Here is a 19,696-nt window from a genome sequence, read left to right as displayed (position 1 = left end):
GACTCAGTCAGTGAAGCGTCTTACATCTCCATTTTAAATTGACGTTACATTATGTGAGATAAATGAATTTAGATTTCTAACAGGAACTATATAGTACTATTCAAATATTGCTGTGTCTCATGTAATTTTAAACATTGTCTATTCTTGAGTATGATAAAAATAAAAACTTTAATAAAGAATAGCACTATCTAACATATATCTCATATTCCATATTATTATATACTGTTAGTGTGAATTGTTTACTTAATTTAACGTAAAACTCAGATTTTTCTTTCAAAACACCAAATACACTTGGGTAAAGGGTAATTTTAACGGATGCAAATTAGTTTGAGGTCATGTTCCAGAAATATTTGGGCTGTTGTGGTGCTTTTGATAGTTTTTTTAAGCCAATATAAAGCTAACATTGGTATATCTCAAAAGCATTTGTAGAGCAAACACGTGTCACTGCTTCTCTGTCCTTCCTTCTAAAGAAGTCTCTCTATGATACCTAGATTAGATACCAGTGAGACTAGATATACTAGCTTTTTTTTTTTAACTTTTAAGCCTACTAGGAAGCTCCTCTTTAAAATCCTATTGTCAGACTCAAAAAAAAAAAAAAAGGATTTTGAGCAGATGGCAGCTGAGTAGGGAGATCATAGGCTTGCCTTCTCCCACAAGTACAGCTGGTAACTGTCCAGTCACCCTAAATACCCCAGAAATCAGTCTGAGGACTGGCAAAACAAACTCCACAACTGAAGGTAGAGAAAAGGCCACATCAAAGAAGGTAGGAAGTGCAGAGATGCAGCTTGAGAGAGAAACAGTTCATGGCCACGGCAGTAGGGAGGGAGCCACAGTTGCAAAGGAGAGGGAGAGACAAACTAGCACACAGGGGAGCGCATGGGGAAAACAAATGCCCACAGCAATCGGCTTAGAACGGAAGAGGGCCCAAATTTCATGAGTTCTTGCAACCAGTAGGGCTTAAAACCTGGAGTTTTAAAGGTCAGTGGGCTTCAATAGCCAAACTATGGAAGGAGCCCGGATGTCCATCAACAGATGAATGGATAAAGAAGATGTGGAGTGTGCGTGTATGTATATATACACACAATGGAATATTACACAGCCATCAGAAAATGAAATCTTGCCACTTGCAACGATGTGGATGGAACTAGAGGGTATTATGCTAAATGAATTAACTCAATCAGAGAAAGACAATTATCATACGATCTCACTCCTATGTGGCATTTAAGAAACAAAACAGGATCCTAGGGGCAGAGAGAAAAAAATAAAACAAGACAAAATCAGAGAGGGAGACAAACCATAAGAGACTCTTAACCACAGGAAACAAACTGAAGGTTGCTGGAGGGGAGAGGGTGGGAGGGTGGGGTAACTGGGTGATGGACATAAGGAGGGCACGTGATGTAATGAGCACTGAGCGTTATATAAGACTGATGAATCACTGACCTGTACCTCTGAAACCAATAATACATTATATGTTAATTGAATTTAAATAAAAATAGATAAATTTTTAAAATATGCACAAAAATAAAATTATTGGCCAAATAAATATAAATAAAATTAAGAACTGATAAAAAAATAAAATAAACTCCCATTGTTATATCCTATGTCCTGATAATATTTGACTCCCACATTTACAAGGAAATCTAGCTCTGTTTTTTGTGACTTTCATCATTCTGTCTCCTCCCAAAGAGCAGAAGAGACGAAACATATCAGAATATTAGTAAATGCTACTGGACAGTCATTCATTTATACATATTTCACGTCAACAATTTGTTATAACTGGCACTTTGAAAGGGACGGGGCCACAGAGAGGAATCAATGCAATGAAATGTCAGCAGTGAGAAGTGTAGCCATCTGTGCTTTGCTGCTGCTCTCTTGGGTTTATCACATTGTTCTGCTCAAGACCGGCTGGAGCTGGCAGAAAAAACAGAGTTGATTTTGTTTTGTGGTTGCTTTTGTTGTTACAATTTATTTATATGTTTTCTTTTTTTGGTGACATAGATATTTAATAGATGGATAATTGAAACATGTTCCATGTTTTTTGAAGCTCGTGTCATGGATTTGCATTGTTTTCTTCATTTTTGTAGGATAAGCGTCCAGATGACCAGTACCAGGAGAAGACAGCGATGGACCTGGCGGCGGGGCAGCTGCGCCTCTGGCCTTCTCTGAGCAAAGCAGCTCAACAGGAGCTGGTGCAACGTGAGGAAAGCACTGTCTTCAGTCAGGCCATTCATTTTGCAAACCTCATGGTCAACCTGCTAGTTCCACTGGATACAAGTAAAAACAAGCTCCTAAGAGCATCAGCGCCGGGCGACTGGGAGAGCGGAAGCAACAGCATTGTCACAAACAGGTACCAAGATGTGCACATCCAGAGACCCGCCTATTCTTGGCTTAGCAGACAAAATAAAGTATTTGGGGCAAATACTGCTGTACGTATTTCAAAATTTTAAGCATTATCCTTACCTTCAGACTTGCTCAGCTCTTCTTTTCAACTCTGCTACATCAGAAGACCTTCACTTCATCTCACTGTTCGTAACCACCTCCCACAGTCTCTTTTCTTTCATGACCCAATTTTTCAACTGTCTCACCCACCACTGACCAAGCCTTTCAGTTACTTTCTGCCATAACAATTTACAGAAAGCACTCTGGAAAATTACTATTGAACTTCTTGCCAAAGTTATTATTTGTTTCTCGGCCCTCCTTTTTTCAGTGTATCCATTGCATTTTTCTGTAATTGTGTCTTCAACCATGCCTTGCTCCCAACCCGACATTGACTTCCAGTACCACTGAGAATAAACCCATGGACTAAAAGACCTAACAGGATTTGGCTCTTGACGACTGCTCTGACTTTATTTCCTGTCATTCTTCTGTCAAGAAAACTGGTCTCCCTGCTAATAATGCTAATCCTCATACACTCTAAGCATGACACTGTCTCGGGGTCTTTGTATTTGTTCCCACAATCTGGAATACTCTCCCTGAAATAGTCACAAGAACGCTCCCTCACTTCATCTAATTCTCTGCTCAAATGCCATCTACCTAGAGAGGGCTTCCCGACTTTATGTTAAGTAGCACAGACATCACTCTTTCTCCTACCTTGCATTTTTTTTTCTTTCATGACACTTTCTACAACTTGATTTATTTTCATTTATTTGCCTATTGTATGCCTCATTCATTGCTGTACCTACAGGTCTTTGCGTGCAGTACATGCTCAATAAATATTTGGTTGACCGTGTGATCAAATGAATGAATACATGGACTGCTTACCCAACAGTAGTGACGTTCTACTGTTGTAGTGACGGTCTTCCATGACTCTCTGACATGCTGGTAGTTCTTCTAACTCTTGTAAATCCTCCTCAGACTCTTTCAGGCAGCTTCTCTTCTCTCCCATTCTCAATCCCTCTTCCACGCTCTTTGTACTTTCTTAGAAACTTATCCACAAGCCCACATCTCTGACCCCAACCTCCCAATTTCCCTATCCCAGGTACTTCATATTTGTCAAGAACACCTGAGAGCTTCTAGTCCTTCAGGCTAGACAACTTTTTTTGTTTTGAAGTCATCCTTTTACACCATGCAGTCAACTGAACGGGCCTCTTATTTCTTCCTACAGAGTTATTTTATGTGAACAATATAGCCTAGGCCTTCATCACTTCAAACTATAGGTGACCATGCTCCTTGAAACCTACCTAGTGAGTGGCTGAGGCATTCAGGTTCTTTAATGCTTTGGGATGATGCGAGGCCATGTTCACTGTTCAGCTTTACCTTAAAACTGTTTCAGCTAACGTGGTTGGATTTGGAGGAGAGAGAACTAAGTAGGTTGGAACAGACAAATGAGTCTTTTCCATGATTAGCAGTGTAAAAGAAGGCATAGGAGACAGGAGTATTTGTTGAACAGTGGGACTGAATGAGCAGCAAGGACAGGGATTGAGCTTTCACATCCACTGTTTCAAATTCATTCCCTTCTGTTGCATGATTTTATCACCTACAGAAGATGGATGGCTTCAAAGTGACTAAAAGTGTTGTGGTTCACTCAAAGAGACAACTATTGGCAACAGAAAGGTTCACAGGACAGTTTGGTTCTTCCATTTGGAAAAATATCTATTTTCTGGGAAAAGTTCTTTTACTTTGCCTACCAGAGAATAGGTCTCCCAGTTGTCAAAGGCCAAAGATAGCAATATTACTTTGTCTGGCTCTATGTGGTAATTAACTTGAGAGAACAGGTTTTTGGTTTTTTTTAGAAGGTTCAAGTATCAGATAATAAATGAAAGAGTCTATTTTTGCTTTAGTTTCTGTGGTTCCTGAGTTCCTTTTTAGGAGAATGACAGAAGTGTTTCTTACAAAAACAAATCTGGGTCCAAAGGACAATACCCGACAGTAGCTTTCAAATATAGGCAAGTAGGATATCATAATGTGGACAAATTTAAACTTTATCAAAACTGACTGTGATATGGGGGCCTGGGTGGCGCAGTCGTTAAGCATCTGCCTTCGGCTCAGGGCGTAATCCCAGCGTTATGGGATCGAGCCCCACGTCAGGCTCCTCCGCTATGAGCCTGCTTCTTCCTCTCCCACTCCCCCTGCTTGTGTTCCCTCTGTCGCTGGCTATCTCTATCTCTGTCGAATAAATAAATAAAATCTTAAAAAAAAAAACTGTGATAGAATAGTTATTTGTTACATTTGAGTACTGACCATGATTTCTTTCCTTGATTTTCTCAGTATTGCAGGAAGTGTAGCTGAGAGCTATGATACAGAAAGTGGGTTTGAAGATTCAGAGAATAATGATGTCGCCAATTCTGTTGTGCGATTCATTACCCGATTTATTGACAAGGTTTGCACAGAAAGTGGAGTTACCCAGGATCACATCAAGAGCCTTCATTGCATGATACCAGGTAATCAATTTATAGATATTAGAGAACAAGAATATTGGAGATAATTGAGTAAGAATTGTTTTTAGGGGTCTATTTTTTTTCAGCATAACACTTATAATACTTGTCTTCCATGTAGTTTAGTCATGCTGTTTATTTATGTTCTGATTAATTTTCTAATATTTCTAAATTATGGTAAAATCTATATAACATAAAATTTGCCACTTTAAACTATTTTAAGTGTAAAATTCACTGATGGTAATCACATTTACAGTGTTCTGGAATCATCACCACTATCTATTACCAAAAACTTTTTCATCACTGAAACACACACTCTGTACCCATTAAGCAGTAACTCCCCATTCTCCATCTCTGTAGCCCCTGGTAGGCTCTATATCTCTATGAATTTGCCTGTTCTAGATATTGCATCTAAGTTAAATCGTATAATATTTCTCCTTTTGTGTCTGGCTTCTTTCACTTAGCGTAATGTTTTCAAGGTTCTTTCATGTTGTAGCAGGTATCAAAATGCCATTCCTTTTTATGGCCGAATACTATTCCATTGTATGGATATACCACGTTTTGTTTATCCATTCATCTACTGATGGACATCTGGGTTGTTTCTGCCTTCTGGCTACTATGAATATTCACATATAAGTATTTGTTTGAGTCCTTATTTTTGATCTTTTGGGCATATACCTAGGAGTGGAATTGCTGCGTCATATGGTAATTCTGTGTTTAACTTTTTAAGGAACCACCAAACTGTGATTAGTTTTTAATTCTAAAATATTCAGAATTTGTATTAATTCTGCGTGTTTTGTGCTCTTTTATTTTGAATACTCTGACTTATCCTAGGAATTGTAGCTATGCACATTGAGACCCTAGAAGCAGTACATCGAGAGAGTAGAAGACTCCCGCCTATACAGAAGGTAATTATTCCAGACTACATGCTTTCAGGGTATAACATCTCTTCTTAACAACAGCAACAATAGACTTTTGTGTCCCAGAAAGTACCTTCTCCTAACCTTTTACAGAGACTCCAGTTTAATGATACATTAAACTTTCAGTGTGTCGTGTAGCTCCTCACAAAGCAGATACTGAAGTAGAATAGTAGATTCAACAAGGAACAGTAATAGCCTCTTGTTGAGTCTATTTTTATGGGCAGGGCATAAATTATGAACATTCTAACTCTCAAACCCAAGCCAAGATTTTATGCCCTGCCTACTTCCAGAAAAAAAGGACTTAAGGCAGTTACCGTAAAAATACCAGGTTCTGGAATCTGTTTACATTATAAGCATACATCACAAGCATCTGGAAATCTGGGAAGTCTATTAAAAATTGAGTGTCCCGAACCCCACCCCAGCCTCCTGAATTGGAGTTCCCTGAGACTTGGTCTGGGAATCTATACTTTTGAGTACAAGCCTCCCAGATGATTATTTTGCAGCTAGTCTGGCACCAGTCTGTGGACTAGGGTCAGGATGCTCTTACCTATATACCAGAATTACTAAAAATAAATTCAAAGGAAAAATCAGAAGCCAGATGGATAGGAAAGATATTTCTATGAGAAGTCTGAGACACGATGATCATTACAAGTTCAGCTTTACATTGAGCTCTGAGCTTCCTAGAGCCAACAAAAAGAATAGTACTGGGGAAAATTAGCGTATTAGATCTTCAGAAGAGTTTTTGGTTTTTTTCCCTAGCACTGATATCTTCAGAGGAGTGTATCATGTGTTAATTAACATAAATGTTCATTATTTGGCCATTTATTGTGTTAATCTTCAATAAAGGCCAAGAAGGGCAGATCCTTTTAAAGATGCATCTATTTTTCTAAGTATTTGTTTTTTAAGTTTACAGAAGTAACAATGCTTTTTGTATAAAATTGACTATTAAAAATACACATTATACAAAATGAAAGTCCTCCATGGTCTTTCCAACCCCACCTCACCTCTGCCCTTAACTATGATAGGACCACCTTTAACAGTTTGGTCCATATTCTCACAATTTTTCCTTTTTCCAAAAAGAGGGAATTATAGCATACATACTGGTTACAGCTTGCTTTTTTTACCTACCAATGTATCCTTGGTATCTTTCTATGCTAAATCTAGGTCATTTTTTAATGGTTGCAAAATGTTCCACTGAATAGATATTTTAAACATCTTAGTAATTTCCAATGACTTTACTGCTAATAAGCAAGGAATTTTTTCACATTTGGATGCAAAAACATAATTTCTGCCTCTTCCCAAATCTGTTTTCTCATTTTGGCTACCTAAGCAGTCTGACTCAGGTTTTTTAGATCTGCAACTGAAAAGATAACTTTGGTCTAAGTGTTGGAAACCCCACAAGATTTGTGTTTAAAATACTTTCTCTGTTGTTAGCCCAAGATTCTTAGGCCTGCTCTGCTGCCAGGAGAAGAAATCATTTGTGAAGGTCTTCGAGTCCTGCTAGACCCTGATGGAAGAGAAGAAGCTACTGGAGGCCTTCTTGGAGGCCCTCAGCTCCTGCCAGCAGAAGGAGCCTTGTTCCTCACCACATATAGAATTCTTTTCAGGGGGACTCCCCATGATCAGCTAGGTATAACAGCTAATATGCCGTCAGAGTACAGCTATCCATGTGCTGCTTGAGGCTTTCATTCCATTTGTGTGCAGTCATTTGCAGATCATTTCAGATTCAAAGTAAGCCTTTTGTCACCAAGTATTTTTTAGAATCCTTTATCTGTCAAAGCTAAAGATAATTTGGGGGCGCCTGGGTGGCTCAGTCGCTAAGCGTCTGCCTTCGGCCCAGGGCGTGATCCCAGGACCGAGCCCCACGTCAGGCTCCTCCGCTGGGAGCCTGCTTCTTCCTCTCCCACTCCCCCTGCTTGTGTTCCCTTTCTTGCTGGCTGTCTCTCTCTATCTCTGTCAAATACATAAATAAAATCTTTAAAAAAAAAAAAAAGCTAATGATAATTTGGATTTTAGAGTCCTACTTAAAGAACCAAAGGTATCTTCTGAACAGTCAGTCAAGGCTTCATTCACCAGAACAATCATAATTTCATGAGGCAATATATGGTGACTTAGGGATATTTATAATACATAGCTGCTAACAATGTCTCCTGCTCATTTGTCCCACCTTTCTGAGTCCTGTAGTTAACCGTAAGGCTCAGGTCTTCCAGACACGTGATCCCTTTTGTGGAAGGATGTACTAAGCATCACAGGGTTGTACAGCACTAACTCACCCCACTTGCTCTCATCACACGTCAACTAACGCCATTTCCCTCTTGGCAGACAACTTCCATTCACTAAACTCCCTCGAATCTATTTCTGTTTTCTATTACTCTATGCTGTCTTCCATATTAGAAAGGAATAGCATGCCCTAGCAAGTTTGAATTATCTTTTTAAAATCACTATCATCTCCATCTAAACTCTTCTGGTTGATGGGAAAAGCATATAAGATTTGGACTAAAACTGTTGGTCTCCAAATAAGAAGCTCAGATTTCGATTGTTGTTGACCAATCTTGATATCTTAAGGAAAATTCCCTGACCTCTGAGTTTCAGTTTCCCCTTTTATAAAATTAGGGAATTGGGCTTGGTTGGTGATAATTCAGTGGTTTTCAACCTTGACTGCATATTTGAATTATCTGGGAAGCTTTAAAAACACCTACCCATCTGGGCCCAACCCTCACACAGTTGAATTAATACCTAGAATAGGATTCTAGGAATGGAAAGACCCAGGCATCTGTGCATTTTTAAGCCCCAGAAGTGATTATGATGCATAGTAAGGATTGAGAACCCCTGGGATAAATGGTCACTAAAGTTCCCTCCTCATCTGCAATTATTGATTCGGTAACATTTGATGAGATGTAATTTATGTGCTGCACATTTTGTTAGACAGTGGGCTTTAGGTGTATAAAATTTAGTATCTATAAAATCTCGCAGTTGTCTAATTCCTTGCTTAGATAGAATCAAGATGGTTTGTCTTGTTCATAAAAGAGTACTTACAATATAATAACAAAAAGCATCATAAGATTCAATAAACAAAGTGAATCTGTAGGAAGAGTTGTATTCATTTGAAAAAGAGTGAAAATGGAGCAAAATTTTTCAGCTCTCTCCTGTCATATCACCATGCATTAAATTATATTTGTATTTGAAAGCAAATGTAATTTTAAAAGAAACTAAATACGCAGTACTTACGGTTTCTTTTGTACTGTGACTTGTGAGTTCAGTGGCCACAAACACACATTCTGGGGATAAAAATATATGAGATACTTGGTCACTTAAGTTGTTTTAATTTATTTCTTTTTTTAAAAAGTCAAAACCATACTTAGTGTAAAGGCTTGTATTATTCTCTTGTTTCTTCCTGTCAGTTTTTGGGTTAATTTTGTATTTTAGGGAATATATTTTCATCACTGAAAGCCTTCTTATTGCCTCTTTTATTTTATTTCTCTTTTTAAATTTCTAATTTAAAATATCTCCTTTAGTGACACATAGGAATCTGATAATTTTATATGTGTTATATAAGTATACGTTGTTTAGTACATCCTAGGACTTAAAGTCTACATACACCCTAATTTTGCTTAGTCTCTGGATATGAGCTCAACGTAAGAGGATGATCAGAGTTTTCCGGGTTAGGGGTTGACAGAACCAGGGAATGAGGAATTCTGGTGCTGGTAAGTGGATGTGTGTACGAGCTCTTGAGCCGAGTTCCGTTCCCCCCTCTGGCTGACCAGCCAACGTGCCTTGCCCATTGCCACTCCTGTTCTTTCACTTGCACCACTGCCTGAATTTCCCTCCTCTTTCCTGCTGCAAATCCAATCCTACGCTCTCTTCAAAGCTCACCTCCCCTCTCACTTCCTCCAGGAATCATTCTCAAGCCATCTAACATGCAAAAATCTTCTTTTCTGAAATATTTACAGCCCTGTTCGCTCAAACCTAGGAGCTAATGACATGTTATATTTGGCGTGTGACTCTCCTCTCCCAGGGGAAACTTTGAACTCTCTAAGAGAGGCTGTGTGCGTAAGTCTTTACAACCTCTAGTAGTTGGTAAATAATTATTTATATTTTTCCTTCTTTGCTTTAATATTTAAATTCCTAAAACTCTTCAGCCTAAGCTTAGCCGTGTATCTTCTGAAGGCACAAATACAGGGTACAACACCTTTTACCACGTATGGAAACACATTTTAAAAATCTTTTCTCTTTTGCTTTATACTTACATGAAATATCATGGATTCCTTAAGATTAAGAACCTTTAAGATTGCCTTAAACCAGGTGATCTTGTGTGGCACCCAGCAGGTCAGGGAGATAGAGAGAAGGAAGGCAGGCAGACTGTGCCGGTTCATTCACTCCAGGAAAGGATCAAGTCTCAGGAGTGAATTGCCATGCAATAAAATCAATGAATGCGATTCTAGAATCATGGCATTTTCTCTCACTGCATTCCTGGGCATTGTCCTCTCCTGTTAAATTTCTTTAGCAGAGGTTGATAAAATGAGAAGCAGAGACTCTATAAATAAGCAGTAAAGTGCTGTTGCTGAGTCTGTGTCCTGTTTTCCTGTAGTTGGTGAGCAGACAGTTGTGCGGAGTTTTCCCATTGCCTCCATCACCAAGGAGAAGAAGATTACAATGCAGAACCAGCTACAGCAGAACATGCAAGAGGGACTACAGATTACATCAGCATCTTTTCAGGTATTAAGAAAGAGAGCCATTCCTCTACTACTATCTAAAAGTTTTCTGCAAATCCTGAGGCTACTTCCTGTGGTAATGGGGTCAGAAGTTAGAGGATGAGGAGGGTCAGAGGGTCTGAGAGGGTAAATCTTCAACTGAGTAAACCCCTGAATCATTCTGTATTTAATCCCTCACTTCCTGAACCCCTTGGCCAACTGAGTACCAACAGATTATCTGTCAATATTTAGTGATCTTAGGAATTCAGACGCATATAATTGACTCTTGTTCTCTGCCAAATCATACCTTTGTGTTTGATAAAGGCTTTAGATAGAAAGCAATTCTCTCGGCACCTGTTTCAGAAGGAAATGCCCTATGGCCCTTCTGTGGAAGAGATAAAACTCTAAGAATTATAGTCAGGGCTAAAGTGCTATTGGTACCAACTAAAGAACCTTTAATTAAGCAGAGGTTTTTCTAGGGGGCTTTAAGCGTATCAGAACTTGTGGAATTACTGATACAAAGCAGACACTGCTCGAGTGATCTTCCCTTAGTTTTTCCTTTTTACAGTTCTCAGTCTGTGATATTTTGTTCTTCCTGTTTTTATGCCTTGACTCTGACTTCTCAGATTTCTGAGGGCACCGGTTCTTGCCTCGTTCTTTCTAGCCAGGACGCCGTGGACCACCATGTGCTCATTGTGTGAAATGTGAGGCTGCTGATCTCTAGGCTCCAGACCTTCTCCCATCACCTGGGGTCAGGGGCCTCCTAGGGATCTCATCACTGTTCCACCTGCCAAAGGACTCTAAACTGGGATGTTGCCTGGCTATATCGGTTAGGATTCTAGTGAAACAGGCTTTTTCTTGCTAGATTTCTGTCTCTGGGTAAGAAGAGGCTTCCTTAGGCCAAATTCCCCTTGCCAGCAAACCATCTATGACAAGTAAACCTTTCCGAGCCTTTTTTTTTAATAAAAAATTATATTACATGACATCCAAGGTCCCCTCAACCTCTGGACTTCTGCCATTTAGTATTATTTTCTGTTATTTCAGTAACTTGGGGGAAATTGTCTGGAAATCCTTAAGTAACCCTTCTGATGTATTTCCTCTCTTTTGTTTCTAGTTGATTAAAGTAGCGTTTGATGAAGAAGTGAGTCCAGAAGTAGTAGAGATCTTTAAGAAACAGCTAATGAAGTTCCGTTATCCTCAGTCCATTTTCACCACCTTTGCTTTTGCTGCTGGACAAACTACCCCCCAAATAATTTTACCCAAACAGAAGGAAAAGAACACTTCCTTCCGGTAAGAAGACAGTCAAGTTTCTTTATTTCAGCCTTTTCATAGCTCCCTGTCAGGGGAAGTGACTTGTCCTCTGTGTCAGTATGTACGTGACTGCTCTTTTGTCTGCCATTCTGTCAAGCCCGTTGGACCTCACTCAGAACGTTATGGGAGGGTAACACTGATGTATGGAACAAGCTTTAAAAACTAAATGCTACAAGACGTTTTGACCGTTGCTCATGATATAGTTGTAGAATGTGGAATTCCGCTCCCCCTTTTTCTCATATTGAACCCGTTCTAACTGCCTTTGAGCTGGCCCTGTAGTTTTCTTTGGTTTCCAGACCTAGGAGACAGTTTTACTTGGATCTAGAGGTCCAGCCTTTATTTTTTCTTTTCTATAACTTCTTGTTTTGGTACAGTCTCAGATTTGCAGAAAGGTCATAACATAGCACAAAGAATTCCTGTATACCATTTATCCAGATTTCAGTTGTTTATGTTTTGCTCCATTTCTTTGTCATTCTCTCTCATATATATTTTTTTCTAAACCATTTGAGTGATATACATAACACCCCTTTACCCTTAAATATATCAGTACATATTTTCTAAGAACAAACCATGGTGTATAACCATGAAATTGAATTGCTAGAAAGCTTTTGTCCTACCCAGAGTCCTATTCAAATCGCTGGTGACCCTTTACAGCTACTTTCTTTTCCTGCCTGCTACAGGATCCACCCCAGGATCAGGCATTGCATTAGTGGTCAGGTTTCTTCGTAGGACCCCTTATTTTCTGATGAAAATTTTTAGTAATTTATATTGAAACTTTTACATTTTGGTTATTACAAAATAACAGTTGCTTAAAATTTATTTTCAATTAGTGATAAAATATAGGGCCAAAAGTTCAGTTCATTTATCATTAATCGCTTAGAATTTGGACATTTGCCAGTACAAATCACATATTAGGGAGTACTCTGAAGACTTTGGAGAAGAGCCCTTTTCTTTGCCTAAAAGTGGGGTAGGCTGGAGATTATAGAAGAGTTGAGGTTCCAGACAGTGTGTCATTACTAAATTGCATAGCTGACCACCTGTACCACTGTTACCTGGTAAGTGAAAGGGACCATGCGGATCCAGAAATGATACACTGAACCATGAGCAGCTTCCTAGGTATTTATAGCAGGGAGCCAAGTGTCTTGTCTTAGTGCTGTGGAGTCACAGAGGAGCTGTGACATCTATTATTCCAGCACTCTAGGGAAGATACGAAGCTTTGTATGGTGTTTTGTGTTTAGAATCTGTGAACTCTGGTAGGAAACACACACACACACACACACACACACACACACACACATGCAAAATCAACCTTTTTGTAACAAGCTTAATCTATCCAGCTGCAAGAGAGATATAGCAATTTTAAGATTTAAAGCACCTTAGAATTGTCTTGAGTGTGTAAAGGTTTACAGTGTCAGAGGCAGGACACCGCATATATACACTTAAACATGGCTAACCATAACTGTCATATGATCTCAAAGAAAAGCCTACGAGTTAGTAGGAAGAGTTTGAATTAGTAGAGAGGGGAGCAGATGGGCTTCCATGCAGGGGAACTTCTACCAGCATAGTTTGTGGGAGCTGGTGGAGACAGTGGCACGGATAACCAGAGTGTGTTAAGGGGCATGTTTGACCAAAAAGCCAAACTGCGTTTAGATTTGGAATAAGTAGCTTATGTGCCACTCTAGGTTCTTGCACTTTTCGCCTACAACTGTCCTGATAACAAGAGTGTTGTACAGGAAGTCTACTGGTATATACAAAATGATACAAAGAAGGAGAGGCTTACTGGCAATCCTAGTAGCTGTGGGTATGGAAAAGAAACAAGTTGAGTTGTGTAGGTATCAAAAAATATAAATGGTGTCCTCATATTAAATTGATGGTCTCTTTGGTTTTATGACTTACAGCACCTTCTCAAAAACAATTGTGAAAGGTGCCAAAAGGGCAGGGAAAATGACAATTGGGCGGCAGTATTTATTGAAGAGGAGGACAGGGACAATTGTGGAAGAGAGAGTGAATCGTCCTGGATGGAATGAAGAAGATGATATATCAGGTATGTGAGAACTCCTTTTTCCTTCATGAATTGGTTTTATTCTTTCTTCTTATATGAGTAAGAATAAGAGACTCAGATGTAGTTGCCCTTACTTTGACTCACAAGAACCTAGATCTCATAAAAAGATTGGAGGCACTTACCAGCTTCTCAGAATTGGAAAGAAAATATTATTTTCCCAATATTCCATTGTTCAGATAAGATTTTGCTAAATTATACTTCTCTTTTACTAAGTCCACAGAGCTTGTTGGCCATTGTTACATGGGTGTCATCAAAGGGAGAAAGAAAGACACCCCAGTGCATGGGAAATTTAGGTAGAAAGTAATCCCCTGTACCTGATTGTTATGCAGTAAGAATAAGGAAACGAGAACACTGGATATTCAAAATTAAAGATTTGGGTGTGGGGTAAGAACATTGTGGGTACTCTGAATCAAAGTGAGGGACCAAAGATGAAGGAATTCTTAGATGGGAAGGGAAAAAATGCCTAGTAAATATTTAAAAGGACAGAATCTGAGAAGCTGAGATACCTCTTGGTTGGGAAAATAGAGGCAGGAAAGGTCACAAAATGTCCTATTGACTGTTTTCTGTTCCTTAACCCACTGTGGAGTATGTTTATGGAATTAGCACCAGGGAGAATCTGATCTAATGGGAGGCAGGGTGCCTTTGCCCCCTTTTCCTTTCAGGATCTTAGAGTCAATCACCGGTGACTATGACACTACTACTACTTCTAATAATAATAACAATAAGGACATTTTGAAGAAAAAGACCTCATGTTTAGAGAGATCACTGGCTAAAGGTGTCCATTTCAGTATGTGTACCTACGTACTCCGAGAGCAGTGAAAAGACCCACCATTGCATTACTGGAATGACCACTGGTTGGATCCCTGGCCTCCTTGCAGTCACATGGAAAGCCATAAAAACATTACCCATTGGTATTTGACTCTTCTAATTTTAAGTTTTTATGATTACACAGAAGAAAAACTATTATTCTATGATATTTATTCCACCAAAAGGCAAAATTATGTAATACTCTTTGCTCCTCTGAAAATAAAAAGCCAACACAAAACTGATACCTGGTAGTATATTTGCATTGTGAAGTTCCTGTGTTTGTACGGATAAGCTGTTTCGGGTTTTTTTTTTTCTTTAAATGGAAGAGAGCCATAGCATTCCCTTTGACATCAGAACTTTGAGTACATATCCAAAAATTCTGAAACCTTAATTTGACTTCTCTCACTGTAGAAATAAATAAGAAAGTAAATTAGGACAGTTTTTAACATGGATTTTTTTTTTTTTTTTAAGTTAGAACATGCAGTACCAATTAGGAATGTTGGGGGTTTTCTTAAATCCTCCCTAAAATGCTTGATTATTGGGTAAATCCTTCCACAGCTAAAATCTTCAGGGATTCTGTAACCTGCGATTGCAAAATTATGAGGGAGTTTCCCATGTACACCACATCCTCTGAGAAAAATATTTTCCACAAAAAAGTGTAACTTCTTGATACCTCTCTAAGAAAGGTCTTTTCCCACGAGTGAACTTCTGCTTAATCTAGAAATTTCTAATAAAAGTTTATGTTCTGAAAAGTTAACTGAAGCCTGGATGATGAAGTTTGTATAATGATCATATTAAAGATAAATTTTACTGATGGGTTAGCCTCTGACAAAGTTTGAATGTTTGTTTTATAGAGTTCTAAATAGAAATAACTATACTTTGGCATTAATAAGCAAGCCTGAGTGAAACAGAAAAATATAGGTAATGAATTCAAAATTATATTATTTTTAGAAATTTTGAATTAATTTCCCTGGTTGTTTTTTTACATTTATCTATCTATTTGTTTGCTTATTTAAGTAATCTCTATACCCAGTGCGGGGCTCAAACTCACAACCGCAAGATCAAGAGTCACATCCTCTTCCAGCTGAACCAGCCAAGCACGCCCCTTCCCTGGCATTTTGAGTTCATTTTCCTGACATTTTGAGCTCCTGATATTTTATTTCCTGACTATCCATTACTGTTTTATGTTTGAACATAATGATTCTTCAAAGAATTAACAGGATTTAATTTATGATATATGTAATGCCCGTAACCCTAATATAAACCTCTCTTGGTTTAAGAATCTTCTTCAGAAGGAAGCTTCTAATCCTCTACTTTGAGCCATACCATTTTTTCAAAATCTGTTTCTGCCTCCACAGTTTCAGATGATAGTGAACTCCCCACAAGTACCACTCTGAAGGCCTCAGAGAAGTCTACGATGGAGCAGTTAGTGGAAAAAGCTTGTTTCAGAGACTATCAGCGTTTGGGTCTGGGAACCATAAGTGGCAGCTCTTCTCGCTCAAAACCAGAGTATTTTCGAATCACTGCCTCCAACAGGATGTATTCACTCTGCCGGAGGTAAGTCTGTTAGTGGGCTCCAAAAAACACCTTTCCTTTCTTCTATTTTGTCTTGAATGGGCTATTTGTCACCATAACCCAGAGAGAGAAAAATATCAGAAAATAAGGAGCAAGCTCTGCAGGAATATGTGTGTCTAAGGCACACTGTCTAGCAGCACGAGCAAGCATCTCCTTGGCATTCTCAGAAGTGTAACTGTATCAGTGAGTAGTGCCTAGATTAGAGCAAAAGGTGAAAGGTAAGAGTTTTTGTCTCCTTTATGATTTTTTTTAATTTGTCTTTCTCTTCCCATTTGCATCTTTTCTATCATGCCTGAAGATAACTTGAAATAAAAATAGGATTTTCCCTCTCTTTAAAGGGCCAGATAGTACGCATTTTCAGTTTTGTAGACCATATGGTCTCATTGTAGCTCCTCATTGCAGCTTCTCTGCCTCAAAAGCAGCCGCAGATGGTAAATAAATGAATGGGCAGAGCCTGGTTTGGCCCACACTGTATTTGTTGACCCAAGTGTAGGCAGGGTTTTCTTATGCTAATTAGAATATTTTCGAGGGATATTAGAGAATGTAATTGCACATGTTTTCTTCTATTCTTGTCATCTCTCACTGTTTCCTGTATCAGTTAAGTTCTGTTTCATGCTTTCTATTTATATTTATTAAAACTACATTTCTGCCATCCACAAGTTTAATCATTTTCATCTGCAGGTAAGTTGTTTCCTTTGCATTCATAAATTCCCAGTTTGAATAGAATAAGGCTATGAAAGTACTTTGTATATTGCAAGGCTTGTACCTATTTTAGAAAGTTGTCTTAACGTTACTATTCGTTTCAACCCCTCTGTTCCTAAAGAGCCATAGATATCTTATTTTAAATGACAGTTTAAATTTACAAATACCTGCCCGGCAGACACATGGAAAGGTGCTCAACATCACTCATCATCAGGGAAATGCACATCAAAACCACAATGAGGTATCACCTCATACCTGTCAGAATGGCTAAAGTCAAAAACACAAGAAACAACAGGTGGTGGTGAGGATGTGAAGAAACCGTCGTGCACTGTTGATTAGAATGCAAACTGGTGCAGCCACTGTGGAAAACAGTATGGAGGTTCCTCAAAAAGTTAAAAATAGAGCTACCCTGTGATCCAGTAATCACACTCCTGGGTATATACCCAAAGAATAGGAAAACACTAATTCAAAAGAATATGTGCATCCCTGTGTTTACAGCAGCCTTATTTACAGTAACAAAATTATGAAAGCAGGCCAATTGATGAATGCATAAAGAAGATGTGGTATATACATATAACATTCCAATATTGAATATTACTGAATATTACTCAGCCATCAAAAAGAATGAAATCTTGCCACTTGCAACAACATGGATGGAGCTAGAGAGTATTATGCTAAGCAAAATAAACAGTCAGAGAAAGACAAATACCATATGATTTCACTTATATGTGGAATTTAAGAAACAAAACAAATGAAAAAAAGAGAAAAAAAAGGAGAGAGGCAAACCAAAAAACAGCCTCTTAACTATAAAGAACAGACAGATTGTTACCAGAGGGAGATAGATGGAGGGATGGATGAAGTAGGTGCTAGGGATTGCGAGTGCAGTTATCCTGGGGCACCTGGGCAGCTCAGCCGGTTAGCATCCAACTCTGGATCTCAGCTCAGGTCTTGATCTCAGGGTCATGAGTTCAAGCTCCACATTGGTCTCTACACCGGGCGTGGAGCCTACATTTAAAAGAAAAAAAAAAGAGGAAGAACAGCAAACATACTCACACACAAATATATGGGATTAGAGGTTGGGAGGTTACTAATATGAAATCTTTTTAGTATAATATTTCTAAATAAACTAAAGGAAATGACTCTGAAGCCTGCCTATCTTCTTGTGTTTCCTAATCTATAAAAACAAGGTACTCCTGTCTGTTTTGTATTTTCCCAGCGTCATATCCTGTAACTTTATGAGCTAATCTTTTTAAAAAAATTATCAGCATGTAGTGTTAATATTTAAACTTATTTTGACATTTGAACGTACTGTTCTCATACCAAAAATCATTTGGTTTTGATTTTTAGTTCTTTCACCATCTCCGCAGGCTAATATTAGTGTACTCTGTGCTCAGTTGTCATCTCAGCAGACTAATGAGTTGACAGTTTGACTTGTCATTCTCATAAAGTTGATATTAATCCAGGAATCTTACAATCTTTATTTCAAGTTGACAGAAAGTAGTGCATAAGGCAAACGGAATCATCAGTTTAACAGAGCCCTTTTTAGTAATTCTACAGAGCATTTTTATTTTTTAAGTTTAGGTTATTCCTCAGGAATCTGCAGTATCACTAAAGGGGGCTTATTTCAAAAAAGACTACAGATTAATGGATTTATTTAGCCGTTTTCACCATCTCTGCTGTTTCTTCTCAACCCCAGAAGAACTGAGTTGAAACTAAGTTCCATGTTTAAAAACTATCTTACCCCTCAACCAGTATGTTTCTGGGCCTTAGAAAATTACGGGATATGATGATACTCATGTTCTCATATTCTCTCTCTCCTTCCCACGTGCCTGAAGCTATCCTGGCCTTTTAGTTGTGCCACAAGCTGTACAAGACAGTAGTTTACCAAGAGTCGCCCGCTGCTATCGGCACAACCGCCTGCCTGTTGTATGTTGGAAGAACTCAAGGAGCAGTACCCTGCTTCTCCGATCGGGAGGATTCCACGGGAAGGGAGTAGTCGGGCTTTTCAAATCTCAGAACTCCCCTCAGGCAGGTAAGCATCTCTACGGCACAGTAATGATCATGTCACTTGAGAGAATTCCTAAAAATAAAGGAAGTAATATCTGGAAATGCCGACTCTGCCCTTGTATCGAGCCTTCTCTCACACACAGGCTTCCCACTGCGCAATATAACACATGTACTACTTGACGTCTTGCTTAATATGTCTGTCTATATTTGGGTTTTAATAGAAATTATCATAATAAAGTCTTTGGTTCTGGGCTGTTTTCATTTCAGCAAACCAAGTATTCACAGATGGAAACCAGATTATGCTAATCTTTCTCTTTCCTTCTGGGAAACATCCAAATATATTTAACAGCTTCAGAGGCAAGTAGGGATTCTCTGTCCCGTGTAATAGGAGATATTTTATCTCATTCCTGCAGGTCACATGCACACACACAAACAAGTCAGCAAACTAATGACCAAAATGCTGCCTTCAAAGAAGCTCTCAAGCAAAGGATATTTTAGGGAGCTAGAGGGAGGCCAACTTCAGAAAGCAGATAATACTGCTGTCCTTTTTTCTGAGGTTATTTTTAAGCACTGTGCTTGAGGTCTGGAAGTCAGTCAGGACTATATTTTGTTGACCTTTCCCATAACGTCTAGCTTATAGTAGATGCTCAGTGAAGTTAAGCACTAGCCCACCAAGAGATCAGATCCAGTGTAGTCTTGGCTGTGATCTTAACTCTTCAGAAGTAGCGTAAGTCAGGTTCTGTGGTT

At 38.8% G+C, this 19,696-nt stretch overlaps 1 protein-coding gene across 1 annotated transcript in view; it reads left to right on the top strand.

Moving 5' to 3' along the window:
- Nucleotides 1-19,696, top strand: part of SBF2 (SET binding factor 2) — a 452,940-nt gene that overhangs the window by 390,233 nt on the left and 43,011 nt on the right. The window contains 9 exon segments of the mRNA XM_040630773.1: nucleotides 2,085-2,347; nucleotides 4,708-4,880; nucleotides 5,709-5,782; nucleotides 7,229-7,424; nucleotides 10,383-10,510; nucleotides 11,600-11,775; nucleotides 13,695-13,840; nucleotides 16,024-16,222; nucleotides 18,778-18,974. Coding sequence (XP_040486707.1) covers nucleotides 2,085-2,347; nucleotides 4,708-4,880; nucleotides 5,709-5,782; nucleotides 7,229-7,424; nucleotides 10,383-10,510; nucleotides 11,600-11,775; nucleotides 13,695-13,840; nucleotides 16,024-16,222; nucleotides 18,778-18,974 — 1,552 coding nt within the window.

The sequence above is a fragment of the Ursus maritimus genome, unplaced genomic scaffold (genome assembly GCF_017311325.1).
Source record: "Ursus maritimus isolate PB19 unplaced genomic scaffold, ASM1731132v1 scaffold_16, whole genome shotgun sequence".
Taxonomy (NCBI): domain Eukaryota; kingdom Metazoa; phylum Chordata; class Mammalia; order Carnivora; family Ursidae; genus Ursus; species Ursus maritimus.
Note: the sequence above shows the minus strand (reverse complement) of the source record. Positions and strands in the feature narration are given on the sequence as shown.